This window comes from Dioscorea cayenensis, unplaced genomic scaffold (assembly GCF_009730915.1).
Source record: "Dioscorea cayenensis subsp. rotundata cultivar TDr96_F1 unplaced genomic scaffold, TDr96_F1_v2_PseudoChromosome.rev07_lg8_w22 25.fasta BLBR01001548.1, whole genome shotgun sequence".
In the NCBI taxonomy this organism is placed as follows: Eukaryota; Viridiplantae; Streptophyta; class Magnoliopsida; order Dioscoreales; family Dioscoreaceae; genus Dioscorea; species Dioscorea cayenensis.
In genome coordinates this window covers 279,303-295,313 of record NW_024087939.1, presented here as the reverse complement: position 1 = coordinate 295,313, position 16,011 = coordinate 279,303, and the positions used below count along the sequence as shown (strand labels likewise).

Genomic DNA, 16,011 nt, shown 5'->3' with positions numbered 1-16,011 from the left:
TGATAAATTTTTAAAATTAATCATTAAATTAGTTTAATTGTTATATTTCTGTACTCATTTGTTCCTTTAGCATTTCCTATTTTTGTTAAAAAAAAAATAATAATAATAATAATAAGAGAATAATAAAATTCAATGATAGTGTTTGCCATTACTACTCAATCATTTCACACCAACTTTTTAACTTCAATAAATCTCATCCCATCTATACATGATATGCATTATTCATATATACACACATATATATTACAAATTTATGTTAAATGTATTTTAAAAAGAAAAATTCAAAAAAAAAAAAATTCAAGGGTAATTTCGTAATTACACAAACACATCATAGTCCAACAACAAATGCCGACAAGCCCCAACTGCCAAGATTCCGGTCACTCGCCACAAAACACACCTCACTGTTTCTCCATACTTTTTTTTCTGGGCCCCACCAAACATTATCTCTAAGAATCAATCTTATCGCTGACATATTCTCACATTCGGTGACCACACCGCTTACTATAAATAGTCGTCTCCTTCCCCGAGACCATTAGAGTTCGCACTCAGAGTGACAAAAGCCATGATTCCCGCTTCCCGAGAGAGCTAGAGCTCGAGTGGCATAAATGTGAATATCTATCTCCCACGCTCGCTCACTGAAACCCTAACCCTAGCTCCATAGCTCCCGCGCGCTTTCTCCTTTTTTTTTTTCTGCGAATCAGACCTTGCTTTTGATGGCTTCGAGATGGAGTGCTCATTGCCCGCGTTGATACTTTGCTTTGATTCACCGCGTTGGTGAGTTTTTGCCTTTTGTTTTCTTTTTGATTTGGTGGAGCTTTAATTCTAGAAGAGATTGAGATTGTGTGGTGAGGGAGGAGAAGTGCTTGTTCTCTTGTTTGGTGAACAGTATGTCTGGTGATGGTTTGATGTGATGCTGTTTCAGCGAGAAATGAGAGGAATATGATGGTTTTTTCGGCAGCAATGGTGCTATTTGTTTACAGAAAAGAAGTTTTTTTGGTGTTTTTGTGCTCACTGTGCTGACTTTTATCATTGGTTGAAAGAGTTGTTTTATTTGTTCCTATGCTAGTTGTCTGTTTTTATTATGTTTACCGTGAGAACCCATTGATGAGCATTTCCAGAGTGCTGTGTTTGATAAAGATGCTGGCTTGAGTGTTTTTTAATGTTTTAGTTGGATATATGCTGATGTAAATTTTTGTTTAATCTTTCAGTTCTAAAGTTGGAGTCTTTAGAAAGGCGTAACTGTTGATGTTGCTTAAATCGCAACCAAGGTGCTGAGAATGAAGATGATAAATGCTACTTGGGTGTTATTTGCACTTCTGCCGCTTTTGGCGTTTGGACAAGGAGATGTCTATCTTGCCACTGTTGAAGGAGAGCCTGTGGTTAGCTACTCTGGTGGTATTGAGGGTTTTTCTGCCACTGCTGTTGATCCAGCAGAAGAGTTTGATATTACCAGGTAATTTCAACGAAACTTACATTTATTATTAAGGTTTATCCATCTTTTTATACTCTTTCCTTTTTTAGTTGAATTGGCCGTTTGATTCAATTTTTTAGAATGGATTTTAGTAGTCATCTTTGCATCTTTTAAAATATTTCTAAACATAAGGAACTTTCTACTCAATTCATATGAGTATACAGAATAGTAAGGATCCTGTTAATTCTGAAGTTTAAAAATGAAATTGCAATCTGAAGGAAGATGCCAGTCGGAAAAGACAGCTGTTTGCCATGACAACATTAAGTGATAGTATATGGTTGGTGATGTCAATAAATGCATTATTTCCTTTAAGGGAAGTGAATGAACCAAGACATTTTCTGTTGGGATTGCGTTGGACGGTGCTGTTGTGAATCATATGACGTGTGGCTCACAACTGAAAGTGTACTACTACGCAACCTGCGGTAAATGTCAAAAGGTGGTTCTCCAGTAGGGGTGTTATAGACCCAACAACAAGTTCTGTGTTCTGTTTTGCTTTGCACTGAACCATGTTAAATTACTGTGTTTATTTCTTTCACTCAATCCCTTATCAAGTTTTGTGTAATTATTGTTTGGTCTTAGCTTCTCCGCTAAAATGCATTTTCATATAACCCTTATTCTGCAATTTTGTGTCTTGGCAGTGAGTCAATTACTTCATATTCCCTTCACCTAGAGAAACAACATGATGCACTACTGGACTCACTTTTTGAAGTTGGGACCTACAAGAAGTTGTATAGTTATCGCCATCTTATTAATGGGTTTGCCATCCATATGTCTGAGGAACAGGTAAAACTAGCAGTATTTATTCTTCAGTTTTCAAACATTATGTTTCATTTCATTCACATGAATGCAGATTTCTTTTTAATATGATCTAGGCTGAGACCCTTGCCAGAGCTCCTGGGGTCAAATTTGTGGAGAAAGACATGAAAGTCAGGAAATTGACTACTCATACTCCTCAATTCTTAGGGCTACCAACAGGAGTTTGGCCAACAGGAGGTGGCTTTGACAGGGCAGGGGAAGACATTGTAATTGGATTCATTGACTCAGGAATTCATCCAAAGCATCCTAGCTTTGCTACATACAATACCGAACCATATGGACCTCTTCCTCGTTTCAGGGGGAAGTGTGAAATTGATGTCGATACTAAGAAGGATTTTTGCAATGGGAAGATAATTGGGGCCCAACATTTTGCAAAGGCTGCAATTGCTGCAGGAGCATTTAATCCAGGTGCTGATTTTGCATCTCCAGTGGATGGTGATGGACATGGAACGTAAGTGCCACTGTGCCAGTTGGAACTGGTATTTTTAACTGAACGTAGATGTGTGATTTTTCCTACATGCCCCTGTAAAAATGTCAATTATTGTTACAACCACCATTTATTGCAATCGCTTGTATTGTTATCAATTTTACCTATTAGCTATGATGCACAGGTATAATTGCCTATTATCTGTACATTCTAGTTAAGCTGAATAGGAATATGTAGAATATGTTTTTGAGTTTTCATCTTATTTGTTGTAGCACTTGCTTAATGTCTTTTCTTCTCCTCTTTCCTTCTTCATTTTACTCTTTTGTGGAGTAATGCTCTTATTTATTGCTGGGCGTTGACAGCTAACATTATGTGTGCTCATGTTGCTTTGAATTGAGCTGTTTATGCCACTTATATTAGTTCTATCTTATGAAACTCTAGGTTGAACATTTATTTGAATAATTTATGAGAAGGCCTCTCTTTTTCTGGATCTTCATTTGGAGTGACTAGAGGATTATGTTTGTAATTGATATTCATTCAAACTAAGCATATAAATATTTATACAGTTGCTGTTAAACCTGTTAATGATTTTAATTTTCAGTATTCTGTTCTTCTATTATACCATTTTTTATTCCAATGTTAATCTTTTACACTGTTTTCCAGACATACTGCTGCCATTGCTGCTGGAAACAATGGAATCCCTGTGAGAATGCATGGGCATGAATTTGGCAAAGCAAGTGGTATGGCTCCACGTGCAAGGTTAGACAATTTCTAAAGTAATATTAAAGAGCAAATATACCTTTCCAGTCTAAACGAAGTTTAAGTCTTGTAGTCTCTTTTGCTCAGGATTGCTGTGTATAAGGTTCTCTATAGACTTTTTGGAGGATATGTCTCAGATGTGGTGGCTGCCATCGAACAGGTATAGACAGAAACATGTCATGAGCATGACGATATTAAATTTGTGGTTTGCTGATGTATCTTGGCTCTATAGGTGTATAATGATGAAATTTGAATAAATATAAAAATAGACTCCATCATCATAATGAAACTTAATATTATTATTTACATAAATCCATAGTTTTTATATAGGCATAGAACTAAATCAAATCAATCTGAGAAGAAAATATCCTAACATATAATATAATATAAACTATAATATTCTAACCAGATAATAAAGTGAATACTCATTTTGTGATGTGTAGAGGTATCAATCCTGCTTTTGATTTGAATGATGATTTACCTTGTGAAGCCTTGGGAGACAGTCATGATCATGCCAGTATCTGCACATTTGCCAAATATTTACCTTTAAGGACATTTTTAGTTGGTAAACAACACCATCATTTGATATCATCTTGCTGTGAAGTAATTACTTCTCCTTGCACTGCTGCAATCTGGATTTGTGAACGGTCTGAGAGGTTTTGCTCTTTACGAAATATAATTTAGACAAATGCCGTTTAAACTTTAAACAGGCTGTTCGAGATGGAGTTGACATTCTTAACCTTTCAGTGGGGCCTAATAGTCCACCCACTAATACCAGAACGACATTTTTGAACCCCTTTGATGCTGCTCTGCTTTCGGCTGTCAAAGCTGGAGTGTTTGTTGCCCAGGCAGCTGGAAATGGAGGTCCATTTCCTAAAACCTTGGTGTCTTTCAGTCCCTGGATTGCATCTGTAGCTGCTGCAGTTGATGACCGTAGATACAGAAACCACATCACTTTAGGAAACGGGAAAATGCTTACTGGACTTGGACTATCACGTAAGTCATTGTATCTTATCAATATTCATGTTCTCTATTATTTAAGATGCACAATATCTGCAGCTTAATCTTCTTCCCAACTTGATTATCAAGAATAATATAAAATGGCAACCTCAGGCTTCTCGTGTAAAAGGCCATAACATCAGCTTCATAGATACGGTGTAAACTGAGTTTCTAGAATGATTTGACATTTCATTACTTTATAGAGTAAATCAATTAAAATAAAGAAATTCTATGCATTTCTAAGTTAATCTTCCTTGTGCCTAACACAGCTGCAACTCGTGGGAACATGTCGTTTAACTTGATTGCTGCGAATGATGCATTGGTAGACCTGTCTGTGATGAAGTACAGCCCTTTAGACTGTCAGAGACCGGAATTACTCAACAAGAAGATGATAGAAGGGAAAATTCTTCTTTGTGGGTATTCTTTCAATTTCGTTTCAGGTACTGCATCCATCAAGAAAGTCTCTGAGACAGCAAGAATTCTCGGGGCAGCAGGGTTTGTTGTTGCTGTGGAGAATACTTATCCGGGAGCAAAATTGGATCCTGTTCCAGTTAGCACTCCTGGTATTCTCATCACAGATCTCACCGAGTCACAGGTACTTAACATGAATGCTGCTTCTCTTATTCGTGTGATTAATGAATCATGCATATTTAGTAGCAAAAATATTCATAGCATGAAAAGCGCCCTTCATCAGTGTTTGTATTCACATTGGTGATCCATTTTATAGCACACATATTTTGTGGGACATCTTGCTGTCAGTTTTCCCAAAAGAGATGCGCAAAATTTCTCAAAAGTGAGGAGAAAGCATGAACTTGTATTGATAGTACAAGTCTGAGAGTTCCAATCATGCTTGAAAATGTGATACTCTGTTGTTGTTGCCAAGTGGTTTTTCTTCCTTGTCTTTATGCTCCAAGTTGTTATCATCATTAGATGGCATCCATAATGTTACAGACAAACTGGAGTTCTCTGAAAATCAAACTGAAACATTTTATTGAAATATCCATCCACTATTGTTTTTTTAAATATCAAAGTTTTTGAATGCAGGATCTTATTGACTACTACAACTGTTCGACGAAAAGAGATTGGGCTGGCAGACCATTAAGTTTCCAAGGAACAGGTAGTATAGCGGATGGTATGGCGCCAACACTTCATAATTCAGCTCCTCAAGTGGCTTTATTCTCTTCACGAGGACCAGGTATCAAGGATTTTAGCTTTCAAGATGCTGATGTTCTTAAGCCAGATATATTAGCTCCTGGCTCTCTCATTTGGGCTGCTTGGGCACCAAACGGAACTGATGAGGCAAATTATGTTGGTAAAGTTCTGTGCTCTTTTTACCTGGTTAATGAAACAAATGGACTGCTGATATATGTGTTTGAAATCACAACCATATTGAAGAAAGCATAAAAATTGGATTTCATTTTCATGATGTTTCTGAAGTTAAATGAACAATTGAACTACTTCTGGCTTAAGAAGGAACATTTCTCTTAGCGATTTATGTTCTTGTAAGAAAAGTTCACTAATTGCATAGAAAGTCCTAGGTTGTGTACTAAAATTTTACTTGTTTTGAGCAGGTGAAGGATTTGCAATGATGTCTGGGACTAGCATGGCAGCCCCACACATCGCCGGAATTGCAGCATTGATAAAACAAAAGCACCCTAAATGGAGTCCGGCTGCAATCAAGTCAGCATTGATGACAACCAGCACAACAATGGACAGGGCAGACAAGCCTATTCAAGCACAACAATATTCAGGATCTGAAATAGTAACACTAGCGCCTGCAACACCATTTGATTATGGAAGTGGTGCAGTTGATCCAAAGGCTGCTTTAGATCCTGGTCTCATTTTCGATGCGTGTAAGTTGAATTTCTCTGAACCCTAAATGCTGAAGCCTTTTGTTTTTTGATGAGGTCTGTATCCTGTACATTGTGTATTATCTCTTATGGCAGCTTATGGAGACTACATTGGCTTCTTGTGTTCGGTGCCTGGTGTCAATCCTCAGGAAATTCGTAACATCACAGGCTCAGGTTGTAATGCCACTCATGGCCGGCCGGCTGATCTCAACAGCCCCTCAATCACCATCTCCCATCTCAAAGGAACTCAAACGATAAAAAGAACAGTAACAAACGTCGCTGATACAGAGACGTATGTGATCACATCCAGAATGCCACCGGAGATTGCCCTGGAAGCCAGTCCTCCAGCTATGACAATACTTGCTGGAGGATCCCGGGACATCTCAGTGAGCCTAACAGTTAGATCAGTGACCGGTGGTTATAGTTTCGGTGAGATTCTAATGAAAGGCAGCCTAGGACACAAGGTACGAATCCCAGTCATTGCCATGGGCTATTACAACTAAGTTTTGCTTTTCCTGTATAACATATTACTATTCTTTGTAACATGATAGAATAAAAGTAATGTACTTAGTTTAGTTTTGTGCATCATCCACTCGATGTAAATGTAGACGAAGTATTTAAGGTTGCTTGTTGTACCATCTTTTCTTTATCTGAACAAGGAGATCTTACTAATGTATTACCTCTGTTTTTTGCTCATACAGATGAGAATAAACTTGGTCATTATTTAGAAGTTAGGAAAGAAAGACATAATCTCTTGTATCAATCCCTTGTTTCTTCTGGACATGGGGCAATGATGGGAGCTTCATGCACAACGTTTTCAATAGGAGAACAATCCCATCCACATTCCTTAGAATGCCTTAGAATGAAATGCTTGGGGGCCCAAACTTCTCCTTTAGACTTCCTCTCTCTTTGTAATTCTCTCTGTTTCTCTTCAATGCTTCTTTTTGCTTCTCTTGCTTTCCCCCAATCTTTGTCTAATATTGATCTGCTTACTTCACTCCACACAACCACCGATTCACTGGGCTGCAATCCCTGTTTTGAAAGTTCATCACTATGTTTCAGCTTGAACTAGCTAGAGGTTATACTGCAGTTTTAATCATAGCAAGACTTGTACCTTTGGATCTTTAATTGAAGGTGTCGTAAGCTTTCCGATAGCTTCTTTTGCATTGTATATAATTTGGCTTTCTCCGCTGTTAACATCCTTCAATGCAACAGTCCTGCAAAAACAGAAGAATGCATGATGTTCATGTATTTTTGTCTATTTCATCAGGTAGCAAGTGTTGCTCTGTAGCAGAATTGATTTACCTGTCCCAATGCCCCTCGATCTCGTATATTGTTCTTAGCGAGTTCGAGTAGAAGATCTTTCCCTTAACCAATCTCGAATTCCTCCCGAAACCAAGAAATGGATTGGTTTTGTGGAAGCAAAGATCAGCCTCTAATCCTGATTCTTTGCATTTTATTCTGACATTTCCCACCCACTCAATTCCAGGAATTGGAAGTATTCTTATCAACAACTTTGGTGTTTCCATTTCATAATTCTCATCAAATCTGGCAAGTTTCAATTGCCTTCTCCCATGCATTGTAGCTTCCACAGTAGTACCTGATTCAAAAACAAAAGTATCAGTTTCATCATACTGCATTTTTCCAACTTGTTGGAATTCACTACCAAAATCTTCAGATTTTACCATGAAATTTCGGCGTTGGATGTTGACACCAAATTAGTTCAATGTTCTTGTCTTCATCGGTGGCGTGGAGAGCAGTCACCGGTGGATGATGCGAGACCTGTTGATGATTTTCACTGCAGTTTCAATCTGTCTAATTAATTTCGTCAGTAAGAACATATAATTACCTGCTCAAGTAGAATATTTAGAGTTCCTCTTGAAACATGATGAGTCTCTCCAAGAACAGGATTGTAAGGAGCCAAACCGAAGATCGGAGGCCTAATCATCGATATATTCCATGCAACAACTGCGGTAAACCTCTCGAGGCTACTGCTTCCCTCAACACACTTGCTCAAATAGTCGTCATTGATGCAGTAAATCATCTCCGCAAATAATTGTAACTGTGATTTCGGTAAGTTGAACATTGGAGGAAGCTGCATTCATTTTATATAACAGAATGATTTCGGTTTCGAGATTAGTATGAATTGTGAGTTGTGATCAGCTATCAGTTACTCAGAATTTCGGATTATTTCTTCTGTGATTTTTGAGTATCAAGTTATGTCATACTTGTCAATATCATTGGTGGAATTTCTGCAGAACTTGATTTCGGTTCAGAAATCATTTTATGGTTCTGCTAAATGTGAATTATGAAATGTTGGATTATTATCTTTCATGATTTATCAAGTTATGGCAAACTTATATCAAATGTGAATGTTTAATAGCGACTAAATGCTTCTTGATTTCTTTTTTTAATTTTAGTAAACATAACCTCAACTTAGATATATATATATATATATATATATATTTTTTTTTTGTGATTAATTATTTCTTGATATTTATCTTGAAATTTCTGTGAAAGCAACTATCTGATAATGATAAATTTAGAAGTTGAAAATATAGAAGTGTTACATAATCAAACCCAAATTACTCTAATACTCTAATTTAAAGATATTTTGATTAATAAGTATTGTTCAAATTTTTCTTTATTTTTTGCCTGTGTCTAATCAAAATAAGTAAAAAATCAATCTCTTTGCTCTTCAATGGTTAGACATATGTCCTGCTATCAATTGATTCAAATATCAAAAACTAGTATAAAAAAATTCAAAATAAAAAAATTTTATGCCGGTCAGTTCAAAGTAATAAAAATAAATTATTCATGTTAGAGCTTTTCTAAAAAAAAAAAAAACTATTAAAAATTCAAACTAAATGTCATTCATTCATGTCATAAAACATAAAACAAAACGCATATTAAAAAGAGAAGAGCCGAAAGTTCATTGTCATACCAAATCAGAATAATAAAAAATAAACCTTGTTTTTTAATATATATATATATATATATATGTTTCCTTTTCTTTGCTTTTTGAAAGATTGGAATAAATTTTTACAAATGACTTCCTTTGTTTGTTCAATTAATATGGCATGAACCAACCCCTTTGTTTATGGAATCTTTAACCGAACCACCTTCCCAACATGGCTTGGTCCAAAGCTACCAACTTTATTCCAATTATATAAATAAATAAATCTATCTCATTCTCCAAGAGTTTATTCTCATTATTTATTTATTATTTATTTACTTTGAGGAAAAATTAAAGTATGAAAAGTAGCATTTGGTTCTTTCAAAATCTTAATATAATTACAATAAATAAATAAACTAAACCTCAACTAAAAAAGAATTTATGCTTTCCTATACTCAACAATAAACTATTTAAATTTCTCCTTAAAAATTAAAAATGTTATCCATATGGCAAAATAATCTTTAAAAACATGTTTTTTTAAAAAATTAAACATTTCTTTTTTAAAAAAATAAAAGGAATTAAATAGTCTCATCAATCAGATAATTTCATTTCAAGTGACAGTGAAATTATCTGAAATCCATTAAAATTTTAATTACAGAATCTTTTAATGATACAAAATAAAATATTCAAATTTGTCTTAAATGATATTTCAAAAAATTAAAAAAAACCCACTGGATTATATAAAAAATAAAAAAAAAGAAAGACACAAAGATTGTGAGCAGTGATTTCGTTAAACGGTGGATACATACCTGGAAGTTAGTGAGATCGGATCCTGGCCGTACGTTGTGGAATAGGCTTAGAATGCGCTGGATCAGGTTAGGCGCCCGGTGCTCCGCGGCTAACCCGCCTTCCAACGCTAACGGAGGCGTTAGAACTGCCGTCATCTCCTCTCTAACCTGCGCCGCCATTAACACATTACTCTGATGAGTCATCGCACTAACATGCACCGACGGCAACTAAAAAAAAATTAATTTAAAAAATAAATAAATAAAAAATCACGGGTTGAAACGCATCGTGTCCTTTAGCTATTTTTAATTACAATATTATTTTTATAAATAAAAAAAAGTGTTCATTAGCGACGTGTGAAATCAAGACCCTTTAAAACAAATGTTATATTTTTCATATAAACCCCCAAAAATATTATAATTAGTCTGAGAAATTCATCAAATTTATCGAACTTGTTTTTTTTTGGCATATATTATATGAAGAAGATTACTGACATTTTAAATAAATTGATAAATAATAAGAAAACTACAAAGTTTTGCAAAAATATAGATGAAAAGTAAGTACAAGAATTCTAATTTTATATAACTTTATAGACTACTTTCCTAAGCACCGGTTGCATTCATCTTTCAAGAAACTCAAATAAATAAGTGAAAAAAAAGACAGATGAAAGAAAGAAGAAGCAAAGCTGAGTGTCGGAAAAGGTTTTTCCAACTTTTCCAATTTATGGAAAATCACTTCCAGAACTATTGCACTGATCTTTCAAGCAATTCCCCAGAAAACTAACAAAAATTCAAAAACAAAAAAAAGTTGAATAATAATAATAATAATAATAATAATAATAATAATAATAATAATAATAAGGCTTATGGCCATGAAGAGTACAGAATGAAACAGGGAAGAAAGAAAGGCTCACTTCCGGAAAGGAAGTGGTTTTCCAGTGTACGGAAAACCATTTCCAGGTGAGAAGCATAGAATGCAAGTCAGACAAATATAATTGTTAATTTTCATTAAAAAAAAAAGATCAGGAGCAATAAAGAAAAGGAAACCTGGTTTTCCAGTTTGTGGAAAACCACTTCCAGGTGAAGTTAAGTTGATAAAACAAGAGGATGATCTAAATAAGATACATACCTTGGTTTTTCATGAAAACAATCACAAACAACAAAAAAAGACCATGGAAAACCACTTGCACGTGAGAAGAACCGGAAAACTAGAATTTTATTAAATTGATGATCAAAGAACAGGATGAAGTGAGATAAATATATATAAATATATATATATATATATACCATGGTTTTCATGAACATTAACAGAAGTATGAAGTGAAGAAGTTGATGAAAAGAAGAGAGGATGAAGTGAGAGATGAGTACCATGATTTTCTTGGAAGTCGACTTCCCAATAATGCCTTTTCCGCTTCAGAAGGTCTCCTTTGTTTTGTTTTGACAGGTTGTGGCCTTGGTGTTGTGTGGTCTGGTGTGGCATTTTATAGTTCTTTGGAATTTCACAAATAGAAAGGAAATTTTTTATAAAAATAAAATAAAATATTTTTTGATAATTTAATTATGGATAAAAATTATAGATTCAAAAATTGTATATTTATTTTGATAATTGTTAATTTAATTTTAAAAATAAAAAAGATTTAATTTTTAAAAAATACAAATTTTTTTTTTGTAAATTTAGGTGTCCCATGAATTCAACGTGGGTTGCTCGGAATGTGTATAGGATATATCCCAAAATTTTAGAAAATTTAAACTATTCCAATAAAATCATATTTATGTAGAAAATAAGTTTTCAACTTCTTATTAATCATTTTTGTATTGATGTTAATCGATAATTTATAAAAATTGTCTTAATTTTTTAAAATTACTCTCATTTAGAAATTTATAAATTTCATCATTAGTTTTTTATTTTAATTATATATTTATTCTCTCTCAAAATAATATTTTAAAATTTTAAAAATATTAACAAATATAGAAGTAATTAGAGACAGAGGATAAATTTGAAAAAAAATTATTTATTATTTTATAAATTTTTTAATTGCACATATAAAAAGTAACAAACAAAAAGCTTCTACAAAAATCATATAATAATGATATAAATAGAACCGAAAGAAGCAATTAAAGATTCAACAATTTATTTAATTATGATTTTGATAAAAAAATTTTGGCAACCTCCACACGCATTAATTGCGTATTTAGTAGCACCTGTTTTGTAAATACTCCATCATTGTGTATTTATTTAATCAGTTATTTTTAAATTCTAAATATACTCCCTCCTTTACTTTTTACTTGTCAAATTTTGGAGCTCTTGTCACATAAAAATTTTTATACAATATTAATTTTTTTTAAATTTATTTTTTAATTTAATATATTTATACAATTTTCAATAAAATCACAATCAACTAAATATTAAATTATACTCCATCCGTTCTTTTTTAATTATCAACTTTACCTAATTTACACTGATTAAAAAAAATTGATTAAAATTAATTGGTTACCTATATTTTATATTATTTTTCAAAACTACCCCTATTTTAAACTCCACTAAGTGGAGTATATGATTTAATACTTAATTGATTGTGATTTATTGAAAATTGTACAAATATATTAAATTAAAGAGTAAATTTGAAAAAAAATTATTTAATACTGCACAAAATTTCTAATGTGACAAGTAAAAAGGAACAAAGAAGAGTTTTAAAACGTGACAAGTAAAAAGAAACGGAGAGAGCTTATTTCATTTAGTGCAATTTAAATTGGGGTAATTTTGAAAAATAATGAATTTTTTTTTATAAAATTTAGATTGTTAACTAACTTCAATCCATTTCTTTTAATGAATGTGAAGTAGGTAAATTTAACAAGTAAAAAAAAACTGAGGAGTAATTTTTTCATAAATAGTTACCTAAATTTATTTCTCGTACTCCGCCACATTAAATTGGAGTAATTACGTTAAATTTTCTCGTACAACCTCACATAAATAATTACCAAAAATATTTTTTTAATGCAATTAGTATTATTTATTACTTCCTCCGTTCCTTTTTATCTGTCGTAAACCCATGTTCTTTTTTATCTGTCATTTTTTAATATCAAGAAGTATTTATTTTTTTTTTCCAAAATTACCCTAACAGTTTATTCAATTTTCTTCTTGGAATTAAATATGAGAAAGAAATGTGAAGATATAAATTAAAGGTAATTTTGGAAAGAGAACAAATTTTTTATAAAAGTTTGTAAAATAATTAAATTTATTGGTATGTGAGATTCGGTTATTTACGACAGATAAATAAGAACGGAGGGAATAATGAGTTATTACGGTTAAGTAAACCACATGAAGCAATTGTGAACATGACTTTAGAAGTGCCACCTCCGGTCCTATACATAGAAACCTTTTGAAGACTGTGTTCTGGTCCGTTTTTATAAAACTCTCTTTAAATTATCTATTTTATTAATTACTTTTAATCTAAATACCATTAAGTATTCAATATTTTTTATCTAGTCAATAAAAATTAAATACATAATAATTACTCTCGCTTAGTTAACAAGCAAGCCCCTTCATTTTCTTGAAGCATCCAAGATTCTTCTCTCATTCAAATTTGAAATAGTGATTTTAATTTTTTAAAAATTAAATCTCCAAAACATTATTATATTTAACTGGGTAATTAATTAGTTGAAAAAATGATTAAAATGATACTCCTTCGTTTTTTTATAATAACCGAATCTCACGTATCAAGAAAGTTGATTATTTCACATAATTTAATAAAAAATTAATTATCTTTCTAAAATTACCCCTAATTTATATATTCACATTTCTCTCATATTAAATTTTAAGAAGAGAATTGAATAGAATGTTAGGGTAACTTTGGAAAAAAAAATAATAAATGCTTCTTGATGTTCAAAAATGACTGATAAAAATAAACATGGATTTATAACATATAAAAAGAAACAGAGGGAGTAAGTCCCAATATTTTGAAGGGTAAAAAGGGAAACACATACATTATTGATAAATCAAATGCTTCCTTTTAAATTAATTAAAAATTTTAATTCTTGTGGAGTTGTTGAAAAGGTCTTATTTATATATATATGAAAAGTTATATTAAAAAAAATATATAATTTTTTACCATTGTGGTAAACACATATACGGATAAGGGTGTGCGCAAGGATGACAAAAGTTTACCTATAAGACCTCACCTAGTCGACAAGAGAATTGGGTTTCAAATTTCCTTCCAAAAAAGGACCTTGAAGCTACTGTGTTCAGTATGATTTGAACTCAAGCAATAAAAGTTATGCAAACCAAGTATGATTCGAACTTAGGTAATAAAATGCTTCAAACTAAGTTTTATGCGATTTGAACTAGTACTACTGGACCAAAAGCCTTTTGATAAAGTAGATTTTTTTCTCTTTATTTATTTATTTATGAGATAAAATTAAAAAAAAACAAATTAAAGGACGAATTTGTCAAATTCTTTAAATGAGGATGGGGGTGTCAGCGGAAAAAATGAAAATAGACAAAATACAGTAAATGTTTCATAAATGTATCTCATTTATTTCGGATACATCTCACTGTAAATATTTATTGAATTACATGAATTTCATGTAAATACATTTTTTTATTTTTCAAAATTATATGATTAAAATAGTTATGTTATATGTATCATGCATGGGATGAGGCAGAAGATTATAAAGAAGAAAAAGAAAGCAAATATTTTTTTACTTGAAAGGCCCTAAATATATAAAAAAAAATTCATTTTGATTTTTTTATTGAACATTTTTAAGAGCATGACAATTTTTTAATTTAATAAATCATTTTAGTTTTTTACTTCAGTTGAGATATCATGGGGAGCACAAAGTGGACACATTTGTGATGTCTAACAATAGCAATACAAATATTTATATAATTTAAAAATCAAAATAAACAAGTCATGCAAAACAGTAACCAATTTCTTTTTTGGATTTAAAAACCAAAATAAATATTTAAATATATCTTTGGACTCTCACCAAATAACTCATTTGTCCCAACCTAAACAAAGTGTATTTTTAATTTATATATTTTACATTACTGTTCATTTTTTGTTACAACATTTTTGAAAAGTTCAAAACAATCCCTATATTTTACTTTTCTGTTTCTTTTAACCTATATATGTTTTTAAAATATTCTAGATAGTAGCAAATTGGTACTATATATATATATATATATATATAGATAATATGTTTTCTGGAAATGTCCCAAAAAAACGAATCTAGAGATATCCCTATAGCAGTCGTTAGATCACCCATCTAATAGTTATTGTTTCATTACTGACTCTGAAGGTAGGATTAATGATGCTAACCCCACATTCGGGGTTATATTTATAATAAAGTAATAACTGTTAGATAATGATCTAACGGTTGTTATGAAACGTCCCTAAATTTTTAAATCTAAAGGCATTCATAGATTACCGATCCTCATGTATATATATATATATATATATATATATATATATATATATATATATATATATATAATAACTTATAAAATACTAATAATGTAAAATTTGATGTTTGCAATATCAACATTTATTTTCGTTAAAATCGACTTAAAAAAAAAAATAATAAAATAAATATTACTTTATTTTGAATTACTTACCAAACACTAGTCTATGTTTTGAAAACGACGACCCCAAGTTATATATATATATATATAATATGTCAACTGTGAACGTTCTACAAATGTCTAACGATTAAGCAGCTATAGTAAGTACTAATTAAAATTTAATAAGATTCATTAATTTTATTTATTTATTTATTCATTTATAGATTTATACTGTGTATCTTATTATTTATTATGTTATTATTTACAAATATAATGATACTGTTTATTACATATAACACACCTGTTACATTAAAATTCAACAATTAATACTAACGTTCGTAGATTCAAAATCATACCGACATCATAGATGACGGTTAGATCGGCATCCAACTGCTCTCCTCCTCACACATTTTTTCAACGGTTAAACCCTTTCCCTAAACCCAAAAAT

At 31.8% G+C, this 16,011-nt stretch overlaps 2 protein-coding genes across 3 annotated transcripts; one reads left to right on the top strand and one right to left on the bottom strand.

Moving 5' to 3' along the window:
- The first annotated feature begins 538 nt into the window (after positions 1-538).
- LOC120256611 (subtilisin-like protease SBT2.5) lies at positions 539-7,001 on the top strand. 2 transcript variants are annotated; one of them, XM_039264268.1, is made up of 11 exons: positions 539-774; positions 1,209-1,453; positions 2,110-2,254; positions 2,344-2,738; positions 3,378-3,473; positions 3,561-3,633; positions 4,184-4,469; positions 4,742-5,067; positions 5,517-5,784; positions 6,044-6,325; positions 6,419-7,001. In XM_039264268.1, exons 2-11 carry the CDS (start codon positions 1,278-1,280, stop codon positions 6,823-6,825), a joined length of 2,454 nt encoding a protein of 817 aa, XP_039120202.1. In that variant the 5' UTR covers positions 539-774; positions 1,209-1,277; the 3' UTR covers positions 6,826-7,001. The 2 variants fall into 2 exon arrangements, with proteins under 2 accessions (XP_039120202.1, XP_039120203.1); XM_039264269.1 differs by lacking the exon at positions 539-774 and adding an exon at positions 839-963.
- A 12-nt stretch (positions 7,002-7,013) lies between these two features.
- Positions 7,014-11,458, bottom strand: LOC120256612 (oxysterol-binding protein-related protein 4C-like). Its single transcript, XM_039264270.1, has 7 exons — positions 11,372-11,458; positions 10,028-10,174; positions 8,172-8,417; positions 8,008-8,104; positions 7,628-7,922; positions 7,437-7,539; positions 7,014-7,354 (listed from the first exon to the last, which is right to left on the bottom strand). The coding sequence occupies exons 1-7, from the start codon at positions 11,372-11,374 to the stop codon at positions 7,082-7,084; spliced, it is 1,164 nt and encodes a 387-aa protein (XP_039120204.1). The 5' UTR covers positions 11,375-11,458; the 3' UTR covers positions 7,014-7,081.
- Positions 11,459-16,011: the final 4,553 nt, after the last annotated feature.

Bases quoted from the DNA above. Each gene is read 5' to 3' on its own strand.
- LOC120256611 (XM_039264268.1), top strand. From the start codon at position 1,278: ATGAAGATGATAAATGCTACTTGGGTGTTATTTGCACTTCTGCCGCTT. The intron at 2,255-2,343 runs GTAAAACTAGCA...AATATGATCTAG, and splicing joins TCCATATGTCTGAGGAACAG to GCTGAGACCCTTGCCAGAGC. The intron at 2,739-3,377 runs GTAAGTGCCACT...ACTGTTTTCCAG, and splicing joins GATGGTGATGGACATGGAAC to ACATACTGCTGCCATTGCTG.
- LOC120256612 (XM_039264270.1), bottom strand. The intron at 8,105-8,171 runs GTAATTATATGT...AATCATCAACAG, and splicing joins TAAATATTCTACTTGAGCAG to GTCTCGCATCATCCACCGGT. The intron at 7,540-7,627 runs GTAAATCAATTC...CTGTTTTTGCAG, and splicing joins ATCGAGGGGCATTGGGACAG to GACTGTTGCATTGAAGGATG.